A 21,540-nucleotide genomic window follows, 5' to 3' on the forward strand; every position below is an offset into this window, starting at 1 on the left:
GACCCGTGGAGTAGGCCTACTGGGGAAACCACGTTAAAAAAACGCGCTTTGTACACTACCTCATAGGTGGCGTGGAAACGTGTGCAAAATAGAGGGATTACGACTGATCCAACTTTTCGGAACGTTATATCTCCAAAATGGTGGCTTTTAGGAAAAAAATTATTGATATATTTTTTGTAGAGAATTTTGTGATCTACAATTTTGTACTGGGGTAATTTTGCGAAAAAACTCACCGTTTCGCTAAAAATCGCAAAAAACTCATTTTTTTGACCTTTGACCCCGTGCCAAATTTTTAGCACACCTCGGAACGATGAGGACTTTTGAGATTTTCTTTATAATGATGTTTTGAACAACTATGCCAATATTCAGCTTTATGGGAATTTATGTAAACTTGAATGTGTAAATAGACCGGACTAAAAGTCGATTCTGCTCGACGAAGCATTAATTCATCTCGCAGGAAGCGCTACGAGCGTAGCTCTCACCTGACACGCTGATAAGCACACGCCGCTAACACGGAACGAGCTACATTCAACAATATTATCTATGCACACTCTACTGCCTATTATATTATTAAACATGTCCCTGTTTGTTGGATTTCTAAACGTATTTCAACGTACGACGCTGTGACAATGGCATGTCATGACGTATTAACCGTTGGAATTATAAAGACTAAGTATAAAGAATTCAATTTCGCACAAATAAATATATTTTCTCATTACTACCAGAGGATTAATTAGAATTCAATTTATGAAGGTCGCCAATATTTCTGTTAGCTTCTATTCAAATGAGGAAAATTGACGAACAACTCATTTTATATACAAATAAATATGGTCCAATTAAGTACTGAAAACTAATTGAAAAATTCTTGACTTTCAAAGTTTAGCATAAGATCCTCCAACGTGATAAAATGTATTTAAACAAGTATATTGCACGATTGTAATTTTTTCTCCTTACTGAATTTTGTTTAAACTATGCACCCTTTCCTATCTAATCATACCTAAACTGCAAGCTCTTATAACAATATATGAAAGACCACATTAGATCATATGAACGCGTTAAACTAGAGAAGTACGTGCGAGAACATCGTTAGTAATCAGAATGGGGTACCATAAATACAAGAATATGAGTGTGTCATCTCTGGCAAAAACAATTTATGATAATAAAGCTTACTCTTCGCAAGCACCTTTTTATATTTTCCTTTATAGTTGTCTATTTCGCTAGATAGTAAATGTCCATAGAGCTCGAGATTAAAACCATACTGGCCGAACGAAGGAATAAGCTTTCATAAGGTCTGAAGCAATTAGTGAATCAAGTTATTTCATACGTTACCCAATTATATTAATACGGCACATTTATTTTGGATTTGTTGGTTCGAATTAATTGGACTGTTTCTTATAACGGAATACAGTAAGCCTTCCGAAAGGAAAAGAAGGTTCAATCAATTCGACACATATCTTTATGTATGTGTTTCTCATCCGGTTTAACGAATCCTACGTATTTCCATTCAACATGGCAGAATGGTAGAAATCATAAAATAAGTAAGTATTTAGTACCTACTCTGCTGATGTTCATAATTTTATTAAGTTTGGCAAAAAATAAATGATGTGTAAAAATATCTAGTGAGCAGTACATTAATTTCCCCATTTCTCATCTTTAAACTATTACTAGCTTTCTAAACGTGGCTTCGCCTGCATGGTCTAATAATTTTCACATGAAAATGAGATGTTATGTCCTTGGTAAAAAATAGCCTTTGCCACTATCTAGACGCCTGCCTCATAAATATTTCCATCTCAAAAAATCTTACACATCGTACACACAAACACGCTTTCCCATTTTTAATATTAAGGATAAATTAGGGATGATCTGTTATATCCCCATACGCTAGTCTTGAATAATTAAATCTCGTTCCATTGATACTTATAATGAAAGGCTTACACGAGCACTACTTTTCCAGGAAGTTTGTTGAAACGAGTTTACTGTGAAAATGGAGGACAATGCGACTCGGCTCAGCCCAGATTGAATCAGACTCGCTGCCCGTTGGCCCAGTAATGCAATTAACTTGAGAGTGTTGTACAAACGCTCGTTATGAGGATATATGACGCTGGATTCCTAAACACAGAATGCCCGTATTGTATCGCCTTTGTGCATCATGCTAATAATAATCGTTTATTTTCATATCTTGAACATTTCCATTTTACTAACATCTTCGTTTTAGTTTGAAACTCCGGGGTTAAATATTATCAAAATTTAATTTTCCATTTTATGTTTGGTGCTTGTTCTAATCAAAATTCTTAACGAATCATACGCCTGTACTTATAAGTTTATGCTTCACTCTAGCTATTCGTGAACACATAAAAATCCGTTGCTTGGTATTAGTAAAGTTGCAGTAATTTATCGCAAACAGACAAACAAATGCGGAGGAACACAGGAGGCAAAGCTTTCATAAAATGTACCGATATTGTTACTTTACTTGTTTATTCTTTGTTAGAACGTCATATGCTCATAATCTCAATATAACTGCTATTTTAGAAGATCTGATAAAATTCAAGTTGGGCTTGGCTTCCAACAGGCTTTTATTGTCTAAATTTTCATACAGGTCTGTAAAATATAACTCGCGTAAATAAAAAAGTTACAATGATGAGAGGAAGTTCAAATGCTTTCACTTTACGATTTTATTACTTAAGGAAAGAGGCAAGATGACTTTCACTTTTATAGAGGATTTTACGCAGTTATGAGGAATATTTATGCAACAGAAGGGGAGAAGGAAATGGGTCACCTGACAAGCAACAACTGTAGTTAACATTCGCAATACAAGTTTAATACGGAGATTATACTGAGGGTATAAACTATAAAGTTGTAAGCTATAATTGCACGTACTAAATGTTACTGCTGATCATATTTTAATTACTATATTTAATTTATATAACTCTCAGTGGAGATAGTATTTGATTTGTGAGAGCTTTCTATCTGGTTACCGTAAAAGCAATAAAACGGTTAAATACATATTAATACAAAATATCTACGTACAGATTGCAAAGTAAACTTGAAAGATGAAAGATACTAAGACGTTATTTTCTGTGAATCCGATCCTCGTTTAAATATTCCATTTTTAACATCGAAGTCAAGTATCGACCTACTTTACCTTTCACGAGGACTCTTTAGAGATGTACGGAAACAGAGGCAAAGTATCTGAGATTGCATGAGTATTAAAAAGATTTACGGAGGGTCTTCTCGAGAATCGATCACTAGTGTTACGCTCATAAGACCCACTTAGGATGCCACAATCATAGTTTGTAAGACCGCAAAACAGCAATAAATGTTACCCACAAGTGTACGAACAAACTCCATATTTATACTTTATTGTGTACCAACAAGTCATTGAAGGTTTTCAAGGGAGTACAAAAGGGTGCTTGATCGATCCAGCTACGCTACAGGAAACAAGAACGTTACAATTTTCATCCATAATCGGGAATATTTTATATTCAAAGAAAAACCCGCATAGTTCCCGAAAAATCATTTACGACTGATCGATATACAGGGTGTAATCGTTAAGTGTGCACAGGCGATTATTCCGTAACTATTGCAGATATATCAAAAAACTTTAAACTGATACCGAAAGCCCTTTACTTAATGAGTAAAATGACAATAATAACTTATTAAAAATAAAACGGGAAATATCCAAAAAATTTACACCAAACACTCCCATCCATTTAGTATGAGATATGCCTATCCATGTTATATGAAAAATTTAGGTTCTTTTTTTCGCAAATTTTAATAAAAATTCATTTAGAAACTGTAAATAGAGCTCGATGAGGAATGTAATCAATGGTATTCCAAAACGAGGACGTCACTTCGAACATTTAATTGTGTCTTTACTATACCTACGAAAAGATAAATTCTTATATTTGTTCAGAATACAATGGCGATGCATAAGCTTTGCTAATTTGTTAACTACTTAAGTTAAAATTCCTTAAAACGAAGTCAAAATTAATTTATTGTACGAAATTTTGTATAATTTATGCATTAATAGCTAGTCAATTAATTATTATTGGATGATGAAATTATAATTTCAAAGTGAAACGTATAAACTTATTTTCATTTCATATTTCTAACTTTTATAAAAACGAAAAGCAAATAAAAACACCAAAGTTTCAATAGGGCCATAATTTGTCGTGAGCCGTGGGACCACACGAAGTTTTAATTAAAGCGTAGCGGCTATAAAATCAAAACATTTCGCTATTCACATTAAGCTCAAATTGCTTCATTGTATAACAATTTAGATTACCTACACGATAAGATTCATAATTTCGGAAATTATTCCTTATCTCCGCATGTTTCATTTAATCGCCCTAGTTTTTAAAAATGTTCGCTACTAAGTTAAAAGAATTTTAAGCAAGCTCGTACAAGCTTTAGTGAGACTAACGATAAGAAAAAGGGCTGTCTAAGTGTCTACTGCAAAGCTAATGTACTGAAACGCTAAATCTTTCTTTTAATTTCATGTAGTTCAGTTTTCAGAGAGAAGTTCTGTGTAGTGAATTGCGAACCGGTAATCATGTATTTCTAGCTTCAAATTTTTTTAGAACAAATAGGTCTGCTCTAATGCAGCCTTTTTCGCATTCATTTTGACTATACCTACATATAAATCCTGAAATTTTTAAGACTAACGTTTCCCTGATAAACCTGGATATGTAACATCGTAAAAAAAAGAAGTCAAAGCAATCTGACTTTCCATAATAATTAAAGTAATAATGATATTTTCATACGACTCTACTTTGAATGTTTGAAAGACTTTCTTACAACGTATGTCGTAACATTACAATGGTTTTTAATATTTTTATCAAGTTTATTGAACATCAAATAGTTTTCTTTGCCAAGAAATATAAAACTTACCTCGACATCAGCGGACAAATGTCAAGATTGCAATTTGCACTTGATGTTCTTATCATTACTTCAGTATAACTATTTTTATAGAACGAATTGATATTTTAAAGGTTATTTTATGTGCATTATGTCATTTTTACAGAAGAAGTCTCAATAACTTGATGTTATATTTGAAATTAATTACAACTTGGGTAGTGGCCCCAATTCTATACAATCGATGACAGTAATTTCCTACACGAAATGTAGGTAAGTAAAGTTGCTACGTTATATATCTTAAGTAAAATTGATGTGGCAATTAGAGGATCCCAAAACAACGCGAGCGTAGCCGATGGCTGTTACATAATGAATGATATGTAAATACAGGCATAATATATTAAAAATAAATAAACAGTATGAATTAAATCTGTTACAAATGAACTGGGTACTTTTGGGATGGCTCGAATTTATCACCTCATAAGTCATGGCACACAGCGACATAAATAAATTTTATTGTGTCGTTTGAGTACAGTATAAAAGCAGTTGGTGCTCGTATACCAGTAGTGTATTATTACTGACTACAATTAATTCTCTTAAATATGTTTTAATGTATAAACTCACCTTCTTCATAAAGGACATCACATTTGTGGGCAGCATGGTGTCGTTTAAAGTAAGCTCCAATTTACATCACTAACACAAAGCACCTCACTGCACTTATTTTTTAATCTGGATTCAACACGCTACCATCAATACACAACATTTTACACAACTCGGTTCAATATATTCACTCCGCTTCTCTTTCACCTGAAACAAAGAAAATATATAAGCGATATATAGCGATAAGAACAAAACTCTATAATATAGAAAAAATAAATAAAACAGATTTTATCAACATAAATAATCGCGAAAAAAGAACAAAGAAAACGCCAATACGCTACAAGTGTAGGAAAAGCTCTGTTTCGTACCAATCAAGTTGTTACGGCAGATCCCGTCCGCCCAGAGAGCGGCGCGGGGCGGGAATGAAGTAGGCACGAACAGAGCACATTCAACAGGTCCCTACTTCACGTCACGATTTACCTGGTGCATTCAATAAGTACCTAGCCTCATCACCAGTGGGCGCTATTGTTTCAAAATAGGCTTACCACAGTGTAGCTCATTCTTTTTTAAGTATTTTTTTAAATTTTCATTCCAATCCCTTCATTTGTTTTAATTTGACAACCTATGGAAGCGAACGTGTCGATCGGTTTTACAAAAATGGAAAAAGAGCAATATCGTTCGGTGATTCGATTCCTATTTTTGGATGGGAAAGAGCGTATCGAAATCAAAGGCCGCTTGGATGCTGTGTACGGTGACTCTTCTCCATCGATAGCCACCCTCAAGAATTGGTTCAACGAGTTTGCACGTGGCCGTACGTCGGTTTTTGATGAACCACATCCAGGTGCACCAAAAACAGCTGCTACGGAGGAAAACATTAAAAAAATCTTTGATCTCGTATTGACAGATCGCTGATTGAAGGTTCGGGAGCTAGCTGAGACTGTAGGCATTTCAGAAGGAACAGTCAATCATATTCTTCACGAGGAACTCGGCATGAGAAAGCTGTCGGCGTGATGGGTGCCGCATTTACTCACACCGGAAAACAAGCGCAACAGTGAGCCCACGTCGGAGACGTGTTTGGCGTTGTTTAAGCGGAATCCAGAGGAGTTTTTGCGTCGTTTTGTGACAGTCGATGAAACCTGGATTCACTGGTACACACCAGAGACCAAGGAGCAATCAAAACAATGGATCCAGACCGGGGAACGTACTCCAAAGAAGGCGAAAACTGTAAAATCGGCTACAAGAGTTATGGCCACCATTTTCTGGGATTCACAAGGAGTTGTCTACATCGATTACCTCGAGAAGGGTAAACCAATTACAGGGCTTTACTATGCCAATTTATTGGACCGATTCGACGCCGAATTAAAGAAAAAACGACCCCATCTGGCTAAGAAAAAGGTGCTGTTACACCACGACAACGCACTGGTTCACACGTCTGCCGTTGCCATGGCCAAATTGGTCGAATTATGCTACGAATTGCTGCTCTATCCACCATATTCTCCAGATTTAGCCCCTGGTGACTTCTTTCTGTTTCCTAATCTGAAAAAATCCCTCGCCGGGAATAGATATGGATCAAATGAGAAGGTTATCGCTGCCACGGAGGCCTATTTTACAGAGTTTGAGAAAACATATTTTTCGGACGGGTTAAAAAAGTTGGAGCATCGCTGGACTAAGTATATCGAACTAAAAGGAGACTATGTTGAAAAATAAATTGCTACTTTTCCAAAATTTTCGTATACTTTTTCTAGGCTAAGTATTTATTGAATCGCCCTCGTACTTACAAATATACTCATATTAGAGTGGGGTTCATAATGAAATTCATGACCGTAATTTAAAACCAACTCGTGTATTCCTTAACGCTAGCTAGCTACCTATTTTGTAGCCACAAATTATTTTTAATTATTGTTTATTTAAAACCTTATGTAGCTACCTAATAAGAGACATAAACATTTAAATTGTTGAAATATTGATTTCATTTACAAAAGTTTCTCTCTTAATAAGCAATTACGTTTCTTTCACTATACGTGTGATTTATTGCAAATTGCAATGACTTTTTTTCTTATCATGCACATTTGGTAAACCTATTGTGAGTCCTGTATACACTCAACACTTGGTAACACATGTTAAACCTTGTGAATATTTATTGTATAGATTCCTAGAAGTACGGGTAAGAAATACTCGAAGAGGGTCATAAATAAAGGTATAATTTTGAGTGTTGTATAGACCCTTAATATAGTTGAGTTATTTAGTGTGTAGTTCACTCGTATCCTTCAGATTGTTAAGACATACCTCCGATACTCTATTTGAAGATAAATAAAGTGACTATCTTCCTACAACAAAGTGCTTGAATTATTTAGTAAAATTAATCACACCACTATCCATAATCCCAATATAAATATTTAAGAATTATGACTGGGTTAACACCTATGTTCACTCAGTCATAATTACAGACGTAGGCCATAACGTAAATGGAAATAGTATGTAGGTATATGTTAGATATACTATTGCGTGTGTATATGTTTACATATTTTTTAAAAATCTTTCTTATATTTATTATTTTGTTCAAGTATAAGCCTACACGCCAATCCATTTTATTAACTTCTACAACTGGTAGTGTGCCAAATTTAATAAGTACTTGTTCATCCGCGCAAATTTGGAAAAAAAGGGAAAAAGTTCAACGTTTTTGCTTCATAACAGATTAATATTATGTATAATTTATGTAAAGATTTTTAATTTCGTTCATATAATGACAAAACAAATAAACCATCTATACATACATTTTAAGGAACATTTCGACATGTTTTCCAGATATTCTTTCTATTTTTACTCTTACGTAAGAAACCTATAATCAAAAGCATGTTCTATATTTGTATTACATATATACTCGAACTTACTCTCATTATCTACGTGAACAGAGCTTTATTGGATTAGAATTTCTCGCAAGAAAACGAAAAGCGTTTATAAATAAACGGGACAGACAAAACAATTTACCTTCCTACGTATTTTGTTGCGTATTTTTCGTTCGAATTTCTTTTGTATGCTTGACTCTACACTACAGATTACAATACATGAAAAATAATACCTACATAATATAATAATACTAGAAAGAAACAAAGTACTTAACATTAAATAATAAAAAAATGTTGATTTGGAAATTGTGGGAATTGGGATGTGAAAAGTGGGATGGGAATTTTGGTCTTGTGTGACAGAAGCATTAGCAAAACATCTTATGCTTATGTACAAAGTATTTATAGAGTCTTCTATTTAGCATTTCTGCAATTTGAGTAGAGGCATGGGCGTAACCACGGTGGGGCAGGGTGGGGCACTTGCCCCACTCTAGCTTTAACCTGGAAGGTAGGTAGATACCTAACCAAATCTAAAAATTGAAGTAAGTACCTACTAACTCTTTTGACTGACTAACACCTAACAAGTGTCATACGCCCAGCGACCAAACGGCTGAAGATTTTTGGATCTATTTCGTGGTGTGGTAGGTGAACAATGAGGTGTTTTGAATAAGAATAATTCGAATAACGAATTACACACGAAAAAAGAAAATAGCTGAGGTTTCTATGTTACATGAACTGTAAGAAAAATGAGTATAGTACCCCAATTAGTTACCCCACTAACTTATCCAATTTCACTTTTGTTGTTTTACACGTTCTACAACTCACTGATACTTTTTACTTTAGACTTATTCGCCATCGCAAATGCCTTCGCGAATGCCTTCGAAAATACCTTCGCGAATGCCTTCGCCAATGCCTTCGCGAATGCCTTCGCCAATGCCTTCGCGAATGCCTTCGCAAATGCCTTCGCGAATGCCATCGCAAATGCCTTCGCGAATGCCTTCGCGAATTCCTTCGCAAATGCCTTCGCGAATGCCATCGCAAATGCCTTCGCGAATGCCTTCGCGAGTGCCTTCGCGAATGCCTTCGCGAATGCCATCGCAAATGTCTTCGCGAATGCCTTCGCGAGTGCCTTCGCGAATGCCTTCGCGAATGCCTTCGCAAATGCCGGCGGTACAGCCGCCGGCATTTGAAGACCTGGATATAACTTTGGGTACATACTTGGTACATACAGTTGCTAGTTACATATTATTTTTTATTGTTGCCCCACCTTGAGCCCATGGCTTGCTACGCCCATGAGTAGAGGCACAGGTAGGTACATCTACATAGACATCTTTTTTTTATTTCTTCAATATACAGACAGTAGGTATAGATTGAAGAATCTGATCTTCACATTTTTGTTTTCCTTACAATTATACAGATTTTTACTTTGAAGGGTGGGCAAAAAGTAAATAAATAACAGAGACAGTAGAGACTATACAGAGATAATAGAGACATAATTCTTAGAAATCTACTTTATTTTCTGTTACTTTACTTAAGATCGACCGGCTGATGTTTAATGCTGCTAATACAAGTGTGTTAAAGCTTGTTATATGACGATTTTCAACTGTTTATTTTTATACCTAAACAAAAAATTATACCTCGTTCAATGCCCAATACCTACGTCCTAAAAGTAAAACCTTTTTATAAAGTACTGACTTTGACTTGACTTTATTTTTTAACATTTTGTTTTTGTGATAAAAAGAGTTTTACAAAAACAAAAACAGATTAACTCAAGAACTCCTGAACGGATTTGAATAATGTTTTGTTTAATTAACTACCTCCACTAATAAAAAATAAACAAAATTGGAGCCTCGGCATATAGCTATCTAACATATAATAAATCTGTAGAAGGGTCAATTCTGTACATTGAAAATATTGAAAAAATAAATACCAGGGGGTGTTACTGGGTCGATACCAAACCCAAATATGTGATTAAAAAATTTTTTGTCTGTCTGTCTGTCGTGTGAAAACTAACGGTTCGATTTCGATGAAACTTGGTAAAATTATACCTTATTATCCTGGGCGTAAAATAGGATACTTTTTATCCTGGAAAAATACGTAGAAAAAAATTAATCTTAATTTTTCAGTTTTATCCATAGACGTTGTTCTGTAGAACTGCGACCACACGTTGCGTATTATTATAGGCCTAGCCGTATTTGGTTCCAATCAAGGTTCGAATAGATATTAATTATAAGATGTCATTGTCAGAGTTACACAAAATGGAGAAATAAACCATCCACGCGAAGACCGACATCCGCGCGGACGGAGTCGCGGGCGGAAGCTAGTAAATCATATAAATATATACTTATTTAAATATGCTATTTGGACGCATACACGATGATGTCTTATTAGTCTGTATCTACTGCGGATTCGTCTTGTATATATGTACGTAAAATGAACGAGATAACGAAAATCGATTCTCGAATATTCCCCGTTAAAGTATGTCATCCGAATTGAGTTGACTCGTGTACCTACCTGTCTGGAAGGGAGATTGCATCGCAAGTTTAATCGATAATCTGTAAAGGTATATCTATGCAAGTATGCATACCTAATGCAGATTGCAGACTTATATTTTGAATCCAGAGCTACCTTGCACTATGCTATTTATAGTAGATATTTGTTTCTATATTGAGAAAAGGCATTGAAAATTGAACATAATATATCTCTATTTTAGGTAGGTATGTCTTAGATTAGTCACGCCACCGAGAGTAAAATTAAAAAATAAATAAAGACAGAATATTATATTAGGTACCTAGTTAAACTTCTAAAAATCTGGGTTTTCTCTACAAATTATTTTTTTTAACAGAAATGGATAAGTTGATATTTTTTAAATTGTTCCATTTACATAATACAATAATATAAAATATAGCTATGTATAGCTCCACGCACTAATAACTGTCTCTATATCTCTGTTTTAAATTTATTTTTTTAGCTCACCTTGCAATATCAGATTTTACTTGTTTGGAGCGAATAAAAACGTTTCAAGGCACATTACGTAAATATTTTGCTGGGACATTGAGCACGATATTAAATCGCGCGGGTAAGTCGATTACAGAAGGCTATCTGGTGCAGCCCGCCACGTTGGATTACTGTGGATAATTGGAGTCCTGTCGCTTCCCCTCTATAAGCTTAAATGGCCACAATAACGCCTTTGTACCCATCGTCATCTATTTACACTTAATGCGGTCTACGTGAAGTTTATGAATGTCCTCGGTACAGAAAAAACAATTTTACATAATAACTTTAAAAAATCTCAAAACAAGGACAAACTAAGAATAAACTAAACCTATATTTTATGAAACCATGTAGGTACCTCTTTGGGGACAGTTATCTATCAATACACTCTTTTCATGGAAAATTCTTTTGCTACCTACAAATCTTGAGGATTATTTTCCATAGATGGAAGTGTTTAAAGTTATTTTTTTAGATATTTCTCGTAATATTTTTAAAATAGATATTATTGTCATTTTACTCATTAGGTAAGTACTTTCGATATCAATTAAAAGTTTTTTGATAGGTACGGAATTACACACACTTAACGATTACACCCTGTATACAAATAGCATTTAAGGTACAAAACATATTATACCTAGTTACCTACGAATTATTTACCAGGCGGATGGAGTTTTAAATATATATTACTACTGGATGTATACCTCTACTACTATCACAGCAATTCGTTTCTGTTCGAAAAAAAAACGACAATGAATAGGTACCTATTGAATATTCTTAATTGAACCCAATTGAAAAATTCCAAATTCAAAATTAATATTTAACTATATTCAGTTTTTTTTTCTCATTGTAAAACTAATTTTATCTATGATACGGCCAATGACCAATGTAACTACGAAGAAGGTATAATTTTTAATTTAATGTAATTTTAATTTTAATTTTTAATTCATGAAGGTTTATTATCTACCTAGTTATAGATTTAAATGTTAAAATTTTTGGAGAACGTCCTCCTTTTTTTGAAGTTGGTTAAAAAATAACGTAAAAAGAGAAGTTAAAACAAGTTTTAGATCTATGTTATATTATCCCGAAATTAATTAGGATTCTGACCATTTAACTCTCTAGCCTGTATGTACCACTACCTAAGTACTTATTTCATTTTTTCTACCTGTTCAATACCTAACACCTCATTAACGTCATTGACGATTTTTTTACTTAATATTGGTCTAACCGATTTTAATCTAATATTGGCCTAACTAGGTACTACACTGAGAAATTTTATAAATTCGTTCAGTGGCTTTTACACGATTGGTGCACTTATTGTACAAACAGATATTAACTATTGTGACCTTCCCCTTTAAAATGTTAGTACATACAGATTATTATTAGATTATAGAAATGATCTGACTACGGCTTTATTTTATGGATTCATAAAAACCACACTATAACCAAGACTTAAGCTTAAGAACCTCTTTTTTATTACTTTCAAAATTAAGAAAACCAAAGTGTTCAATTAGGTACCTACTTACTCATTAGGCCAACATCAACCAGTGAATAGATATCTGCTAAAATTTTGAATTTTATGCTTGTATTATATCCTTTTCTTTGATTTATAAATAAAATAAAAGTCATTAGAATGCAACATGTTTATTATCACCATTCTCATCAATTTCAGCATTAAAACAAATTATATAAACGAACCCACGGAAAACTTAAATTAAATTTGAGAAGTAAACTAGGTACATATTTAGAAAGAAATTCATCAGACATAATATTATTAACTAGGAATTTCCTATTAAGGATTATATTACCTAAATTAAGCACTAAATCATATCACATTAGATTTATTGGTGAGTGTTAAAGATACTAGAAAACAAAATGATTTTTGTGCAAATAAAAATTAAATTTACATACTTATTATAAACAAAATTATTAAATCAAGAATGTTTATTTTACAAGGAAATATGGACATATTATAATGAAGGCAAACATGAAACAAATCCAAATTTAGTTATTGCATACCGCAAATACCATAGGATACTAATTAACCTGAAAATTATAATGAACAGGTAAGAATTGATTTAAATTTTGTTTATAGGTGTAATTTTTGGTTTATGCCCAGTGTAATTTAGATTATTTATACATATATTATCCTCATTAAATTACATAAAAATTAAAAAATACATATACACAGCTTACACAGATGACAATAAACTATAAAAATTGTTTGTTTTCAAAAATACTATAGAACTCAAAACTTAGTAATCATAACTACTATTTTTGTCAATGTACACAATCATAAGTAGTGATAATATAGCAATTTCCTAGATAGATTATATGGATATCAATTTAATCATTCAAGCTTGAGATACAAAACTATTGTTTTCATATTTGCTTTGCATTAATACTAAATGTACAATGTACATGTTTGATATCTTTCGACTTACCTATACAAGCAATACAAATCACAAATTATATATGCAATGATATTAACCTTTTGAAGTATGATAATGATATTTTACATTTTGACATTACTTATGTTTAAAACAATGTGAATTATTTATTTTCACTTGAAATGCAACAAATTTTCTTGACCATAAAACTTCTATGGATCAGTTACTATATATATAGATTATAGAGCTTTGGTCGAGATTATGCTTCCTAACAGAATGTTAACATTTATGGCACTGAAGACTATGGATAAATAATGGTTAAATATTGTGAAGCTTGAATAATATTTTTGAATATTTCAATTTAAATCACATTGTTATCAAATATCAATGAGCAAACACAGCATTGACTTCAACCGTTACAGCATTTATATGTTCAAGGTTTATATCTTTAAGGCTGACCTTTAAAACAATTGTTTAAAAAATACCTGTATTTGTTGGTCTAGATTAAATTTTAAGCTAGTAAGGTAATGCACAAGTAATAAAACATTTGATTTAACAAAATTAAAGTATTTCAGTCTTAGAATTGGTTAAAGTCAATGAACGTGAAAAAAGAGAAAATTCTTACAGTAATGCCAAATGTCTTTTTGTTCCATAACAGACAACAGTCAAATTTACACCAACGTTAAACATTCAATCACATTAAATTAATATCAATCTCTTTACCACTCAGCATCGCCATTGGCCTTTTGAAAAACAAAATCTTTACCAGATAGATTCATAATGCCATCTTTAAAATAGAATTTCCACTTATTACGTGTGCGCGTGATCTTGTCATATTGGCATACAACTACATTGTCAGTGTCGAACATGTCGCCGGGCTCTTCATCTGAAACATCATCTCCAGAATTTAGTGGTTCCTCTTCCGCACCACCACTTTCATCCCTTTCCTCTTCTTCCTCTTCAGCTCTCTCCTCTGCAGATTCCTCATCCTCATCATCATCACCGGCCCCATCTTCCGATCCATCTCCAACGTTAGAACCTTCATCGTCAGAGGAATCCATAGCACCATCTAATGAGAATGGTGCTGCACCACTTCGGCCACCTCCACCGCCATCAAATTCATTTTGTTGACCAGCCAGTGCTGAATTTATGTGTTGTTGAAGCAAGGTTGCAGCTAAGGGCTGCGGTAAACTGATGGTTGCATTGATAATTGGTCCCGTTAAAACTTGATGGAGTTTATTTCCATTAAGGGCTGATGCAGGTATTTGTATTGTAAAGGAACGTGGCTGTGAACCAGGCACATTGGGTTGTGCAGGTAGGGTTAATTGTACTGGTACCTTATTATTAGGGTCAAGAACAGGGTGGGGATGGCCACCTCCCATATTTTGTGCTGGAGCGCCATGTTCCACTCCAGATTGTCCCGAAGTCTGTGGAACCATATCAGGCCTTTTTTGTAATAAATGACTACCATTTGCTTTATGAAAGTTTTGTAAGACTGGTGGAGGAGGAGGCATAACAGGTGGCTCCGGTTGAGGAGGGTCCATAGCGCCGCTAGCGACTAATTTGGATTTCCATAATTGTTTTAATTCTTGTAATACTTGTTCATCTACACCATCATCGAGAAAACAATCCCGTACTCCGGTAATGACATCGTCCACTACAGAATTGTACAGTTTTAACACGGATGTCTGACTCGTCGTCATTTTGACGTTATGGATTAGTTTTATAAATAAACAAGCACATCAACTAATTGAAAAGTATGAAGATTTGAACACTTGAAGGTGAGAAGTGCGCATCGACGAGCGTATTCACATCTCATCTCAATGGTGTCTCAATGTCAAACACTAGGAACTACACATACATTATTTTATCGCAGCACAATATTCACTTCGGTAAAAGACTAAGATAAATTATATTTAACACCCATAAACGTAAGCAAACATTAATTCAACTGATTATCTCGAATAATTTTCAACAATAATTTTGACAATTGACGACTAAAACATAACCTACAAACAAAAAGCAGACTACGAAGAATGTTTGTCTGTGGTTGCGAATAGATTATTAAACTCGGCACAGCGCATGCGTGATGGAACCACGCGCCGTTTGCCGTGCGTCGTTCTCAAAATTAAGCCCCACCCGTGAAATTATATTGTATTATGTATAGCAGTTAATTTTTAGATAGGTACAAAATTCGTAAATGAATACTAAGAACATGAAAAATAATTATAAGTCTATAAAAATATGGAATCACGTCATAATATTCAACTTTAATGTTCGCATTATAACATCCGAATTTTAGTGGGATTTTATTTCTGGAACTCATTTTTTTAAATTAATTTTTCAAGTTATATTTTGTCACTATTTCGCTTTTGATATTACTATCATTCATTAAAACTATTATTGTCAATAGACTGTATGTTATTTGGTTATGTCAAGAAGCTTTTATTCAGCATATATTTATTATTCTGTTGCGTTGGTTTAAAGCTGGTACAGTCACAGTGCGACTAAAAACTTGTTGTTTTATATTTTATCATTGACGTGCATATTAATAACTAGCGGTCTGCCCCGGCTTCGCCCGTGGTACATATTTCGCAATAAAAAGTAGCCTATGCAATGACCTATTATACTAGTAGACGCGGCATACGCCAACATCATTGCACTAAAAAACAGCGTAATTAATACATACCTACTTACTAACGCATTATCACCAATACAGTTGTTCTCTCTTTCACTCTCACGCACGAGACATAATACATGTCTCACTCATGTACTTCGTAATAACAACTGCCGATTAAAATACAAAAAGAACGTCCAGCCACGACGCTGAATGGTGCGTGACTAAGTGAAACTCGGGCACTTACCTGAGTTTTTTCTTGCCAAAATAGAGAGCGGGTAACGTATCTAGCTCTTTTATATATCATAGAGCCTATGTCCCTTCTCGGGTATCAAAATATCTCCATACCAAATTTCGTGCAAATTGGTTGTAGTTTAGGCGTGATTGAGTAACAGACAGAGTTACTTTCGCATTTATAATATTAGTATGGATTATCTATATCTATAGGATATCTATACTTATACTTATATACTTAAAATATTATAAAGAGGATTAAGGTTTGTATGTATGTATGTACCTATTGTTTTCACGCATAAACTACTGAACTGATTACAATGAAATTTAGCACACATATAGAGGGTAACTTGGATTAACACATAGGATAGGTTTTATCCCGGAAATCCCACGGGAATGGGAACTATGCGGGTTTTCCTTTGAAAACGCGGGCGAAGCCGCAGGGGGAAATCTAGTATTTAATAATTTAGAAATTTATATGGTATAACTAAGTTAAAATTTAAAAATAAGAGTATAATAATTGTGGTGTTATTTATAAGATACGGATTCAGGTTTATTTTTAACCGTTCAAGAATACATACAGGTATGATAAGGTCACATCATGGGTGAATTGAGTACCTAACCTTCATTTTTTAATCGACCTCAAATATGTTCACGGATGGCTTCATCGTTTAGAAACGGATTTTTGGTGATTTTTTTTTTATTGGAAAGTAGAAAGTAGTTAATCCAAATATCATTAAGAAACATAATATTATGATCTGATGATGGCATTCCAGAGAAATTGAGAGGAACTTCAGATAATCATACAACAAAAAACAACAGATAAAAAAAAAATTGAAACGAAGGTACCTAACCTTCGTTTCAATTTTTTTATTTTATTAAATAGGTACTAGCGTTCCGGACGCGGCTTCGCCTGAGTGCCAGAGGAAAATATAAAATTATATACCTATGTAGTTAGAACATAGTTACCATTCCTTTGCAATTTCCGGGATAAATCGTATGTCACTTAATAAGAAGAGACAAACAAGTATACGAGAGAATTTATTTTTAACTGACTTCAAAAAAAGGAGGAGGTTATCAATTCGGCCGGTATATTTTTTTTTTTTTTATGTATGTACACCGATTACTCCGAGGTTTCTGAACCGATTTACGTGATTCTTTTTTTGTTCGATGCGGGATGGTGTCGAATTGGTCCCATAAAAATTTTATTCGGATAGGCCCAGTAGTTTTTATTTTATGAGCATTTTTGTCTGTAGGTATTTGTAAATTTTGCAAGTGCAAGTTTGAAGTCGGTTGTTTTTAACGCAGTTATCACTTGTCGCATTTATGATATATTAGTATCATATAAAGTAAGGATTCTAAAGCAATACAATACATAGAAAGCCTTAAGACGATGATGAACCCGAAACATTGACGAGGGAACACCTAAACAATTTTAGCAGTTCCCCCATTTTTTTTCGTACTTTACTAATTTGTATTGCTGAAAACTTTCCACCTATGTAGATGGTCTGTGCCTTTTTAGGGGTGCTGGAAAGTGGAAACGATAGAAAGCTATGAGAACTTCATCGGTTTACATAGTACCTAGCTTTTAATGCGTACATTGATACGGTTAAATAAGACAACAGTCAACATGTTCAAATGTTATTATTTTTAACAGCAATTAATTTATGACAATTTTATATAAATCTGCAAGAAACTTCTATATATAGGGATATAATGAAAATAATGAAATTAATCTTAAAAATTAAAATCTCCCTAGATTTTCTGGTGAATTTCATTATTCGATCCCAAGAAAAGTAGCGAGACGTCTTTAATATTACATCGAATCGCCCACCTGTGGATCTAACAAGACCAATTGAGCAAGGAGATCTTGCGGTATTTGTTATGTTTAGTCAATAATAATCCATACTAATATTATAAATGCGAAAGTAACTCTGTCTGTCTGTCTGTTACTCAATCACGCCTAAACTACTGAACCAATTTTCATGAATTTGGTATGGAGATATTTTGATACCCGAGAAAGGACATAGGCTACTTTTTATCCCGGGAAAATGACGCAATCCCGGAAATCCCACGGGAACGGGAACTATGCGGGTTTTTCTTTGACTGCGCGGGCGAAGCCGCGGGCGTAAACCTAGTTGATAATATTCCCTCAATTGCAATAAATAATTACCTAACTTATGTTTTGCCCGATAATATGTCAGTGTATGGTCAGTGTCCAATACAATATTTGCATTTTGCACGCACGTAGGTCATGGGGGTTGTATGCTGTTGTGTGTTTATAAATTGAAAATATAAAAAATGTTCATCAATGGGTGACGGTGGATCTGCCACGAGTAATAGTATATATACTTATAATCTTTTTTATATCTATACGAGGTAATATTATAAAGCTGAAGAGTTTGTTTGTTTGAACGCGCTAATCTCAGGAACTACTGATCCGATTTGAAAAATTCTTTCAGTGTTAGATAGCCCATTTATAAATATTATCATCACGCTACGGCTAACATGAGTGGAGCCACGGGGGTGAAACCGCGCGGAGCAGCTATTCTTACCTACAATTCAGATCGAGACTATATATTGAGTAATATTGAGTTATGTTTGTTTGTTGAGTTATAATAATAATAATATATTGAGATATAATGTATATTAATTATAATATACTACTACCTAATATTATGGACACAGTGAAGCGAAAGACTGGCCTGGTGACCTAAAATACAAGTTATTGAGAGTTTAGGCACATATAGTTTGGAATATTAAAATAAAATGTACCTAAGTAACTACATACCTTTTCATTTATATAATATTATTTTTTTGAATGGTAAGGTGTAGATTCTTAATATAAAAAATTTACAAGATTTACCTTTTTAAAATTATCCATTATTTTGTTTAGACCTTGTTTAGATCCTACAACGTTAACCTTACCTGGAAAAGAGCGAACAAAGGATAATAATTCATCAAACGAAGGAAAGACCTCATAAGGCCATATTCGCATAAAGATGAATGATGACACTTTAGCACACACTGCGAAAATTTGTTCCATCCGAAGCAGACGTTGCATCCAATTTTATTTTGCAAGGTTAAAATATGCTGTGTAAAAAGTTTTGAAGTCTTTTATCTCACCTAGTCGGTATACGATCGATAAAATAGACCAAGATATTTTATCTACTTTTGAGTAATTCAAAAACGAAACCATTAGCAGTAATTCAATATTCAGATTTACCCAAAAGATTGTAACGAGTAAGCGGAGCCAGAAAGTACTCAGCGCAGCTTTGTAAACCTCTTCACATCCCAAGCTTGCGGATTTCGAACATTATATAATCCCTAAGCGTGGAAGTGCTAGTATAAAGCTTTTTTAGAATCTCACGTTGAGATTTACACACGACATGCCCTTTATGACAAAGGAATGGAGCGCAGCTGTGGAGCGTGCAAAGAGAAGCTTATGGAAGTCATATCACCATCGTTACTTAAGTCACATGCAAATTTATTCTTTTTTGTTACCATCATTTTACAGGTCTGTGCGTTATGAGACGTTCATATAATGAAAATCTGGGAAGTCGTTATATGTAATTAGCACTTTATTATAGTACCTATAGGCTATATATGTATAAGATATTATAAATACGATTGTGCGCCTTCCTTCGGTATTATGTTTAAATTCCAAACGTCCGGTGGGATACGAAATGAACGAACGAACATAGTCATACAACTTCAACTGCAAAGTGAATCTACATAATAATAATAATAACATAATCTATCTATTCATTTATATATATTGCTTCACTCTTTGTGACTCTATGGTTCTATTGCTAGTTTTCAAAATAACAATTTTCAATACCACAGTGATAGTAATAAAGTTGGTGGGCACCCACATACCTGAGATTATAAGAACTCTAACTCTAAGAGCATTAGCATTTTTTTCCATGCAGATAAAATAAAGTCTCTGTTTTATTTTACATTGTGGGTACCTAGGTAAAACAAAAAATAAGATACCTACCATATTCGTTTATAAAGTAAACACAGGGAAGAAAATTGTCAAGAAACATGTAATCTTGTTGAAAAGCTGTTGTATTATTTATCTTGTGCTAAATTTATACGATTTTCCAACTAAATGAATTCTGTTTGGATCGGAATATCTGTTGATGGATTTTTTTACCTTAATTTGCTGATGATGTAGATTGATCTTAATTTTCAGCACAATTATTACCTACTGGTTAAATCTGAATGTAAGGATCTGTTTATTGGATTTTATAGTCGGCAAAAAGTGCGTGTTATATTTTATTTAAGTTTGTACATAAACCAAGAGCAACGTATTTGTATTGTAGGTAAATTAGGTATGTCCCTTTACGCTACATCAAATTAAAAATGTACAATAAAGTAGAATCATTTGATATTCCGTTGTGATTATATAAATCATATAAATTTATATATATAATCCATATCAATATATTATGTATCGATGATATTTTAAAAATCCTTAAATTTACTCTGATTGAAAATAACTGTTAGTCTATCTATAGATTATTTCAATGCAATATAATATAAGCAAGCAAGATAATTCAATAAACAGGTGATAATAAGTAATAAGCTATGTAAGCAATTACATTTAAAACAGATATCATCAGCTTATCGTTTGTGTCCGAGAAATGGATTGGTGGTTCGGAAAATATTATGACGATTGACGCGGAAGCAAAAACTCCCAGTCCCATTTAATTATACACTATTATGACTAAAAGCTATTTCACGACGTCGTATAAACCATGAACTATGTACATGTTTTATTTAACAGCTAATAATTGTACCACACCAATTATTAAAAATAACAATTATTAGTAGTTAGATATACAAAAATATGTTGTGTGATAAATGTGATATGCATTACGTACCTATATAGTTACTATTAGTAACTTTACTGACTACCTACTGAGGATAAGTAGTAGAGAAAAGAAACAAAGTGAGAAATACACATCAGCTGTTGTTGAATTGCATCAATTTTCTGTAACATTAT

The 21,540-nt window shown here is 33.5% G+C and overlaps 2 protein-coding genes across 2 annotated transcripts in view; both read right to left on the reverse strand.

Annotated features, from left to right (window-relative positions):
- The window catches only part of LOC123694183 (regulating synaptic membrane exocytosis protein 2), a 102,215-nt gene that overhangs the window by 38,359 nt on the left and 42,316 nt on the right, over window positions 1-21,540 (reverse strand). The window contains exon 3 of the mRNA XM_045639530.1: window positions 5,479-5,661. Coding sequence (XP_045495486.1) covers window positions 5,479-5,514 — 36 coding nt within the window. The 5' untranslated portion in view covers window positions 5,515-5,661. The remainder of the gene's footprint in view (window positions 1-5,478; window positions 5,662-21,540) is intronic.
- On the reverse strand, window positions 12,917-15,498 carry LOC123694182 (transcription initiation factor IIA subunit 1). The gene has a single exon (XM_045639529.1). It carries the CDS (start codon window positions 15,379-15,381, stop codon window positions 14,398-14,400), a length of 984 nt encoding a protein of 327 aa, XP_045495485.1. The 5' UTR covers window positions 15,382-15,498; the 3' UTR covers window positions 12,917-14,397.

Source organism: Colias croceus, chromosome 9, assembly GCF_905220415.1.
Source record: "Colias croceus chromosome 9, ilColCroc2.1".
Lineage (NCBI taxonomy): Eukaryota > Metazoa > Arthropoda > Insecta > Lepidoptera > Pieridae > Colias > Colias croceus.

Excerpts from the sequence above, each read along its gene's own strand:
- LOC123694182 (XM_045639529.1), bottom strand. The coding sequence starts at position 15,381 with ATGACGACGAGTCAGACATCCGTGTTAAAACTGTACAATTCTGTAGTG.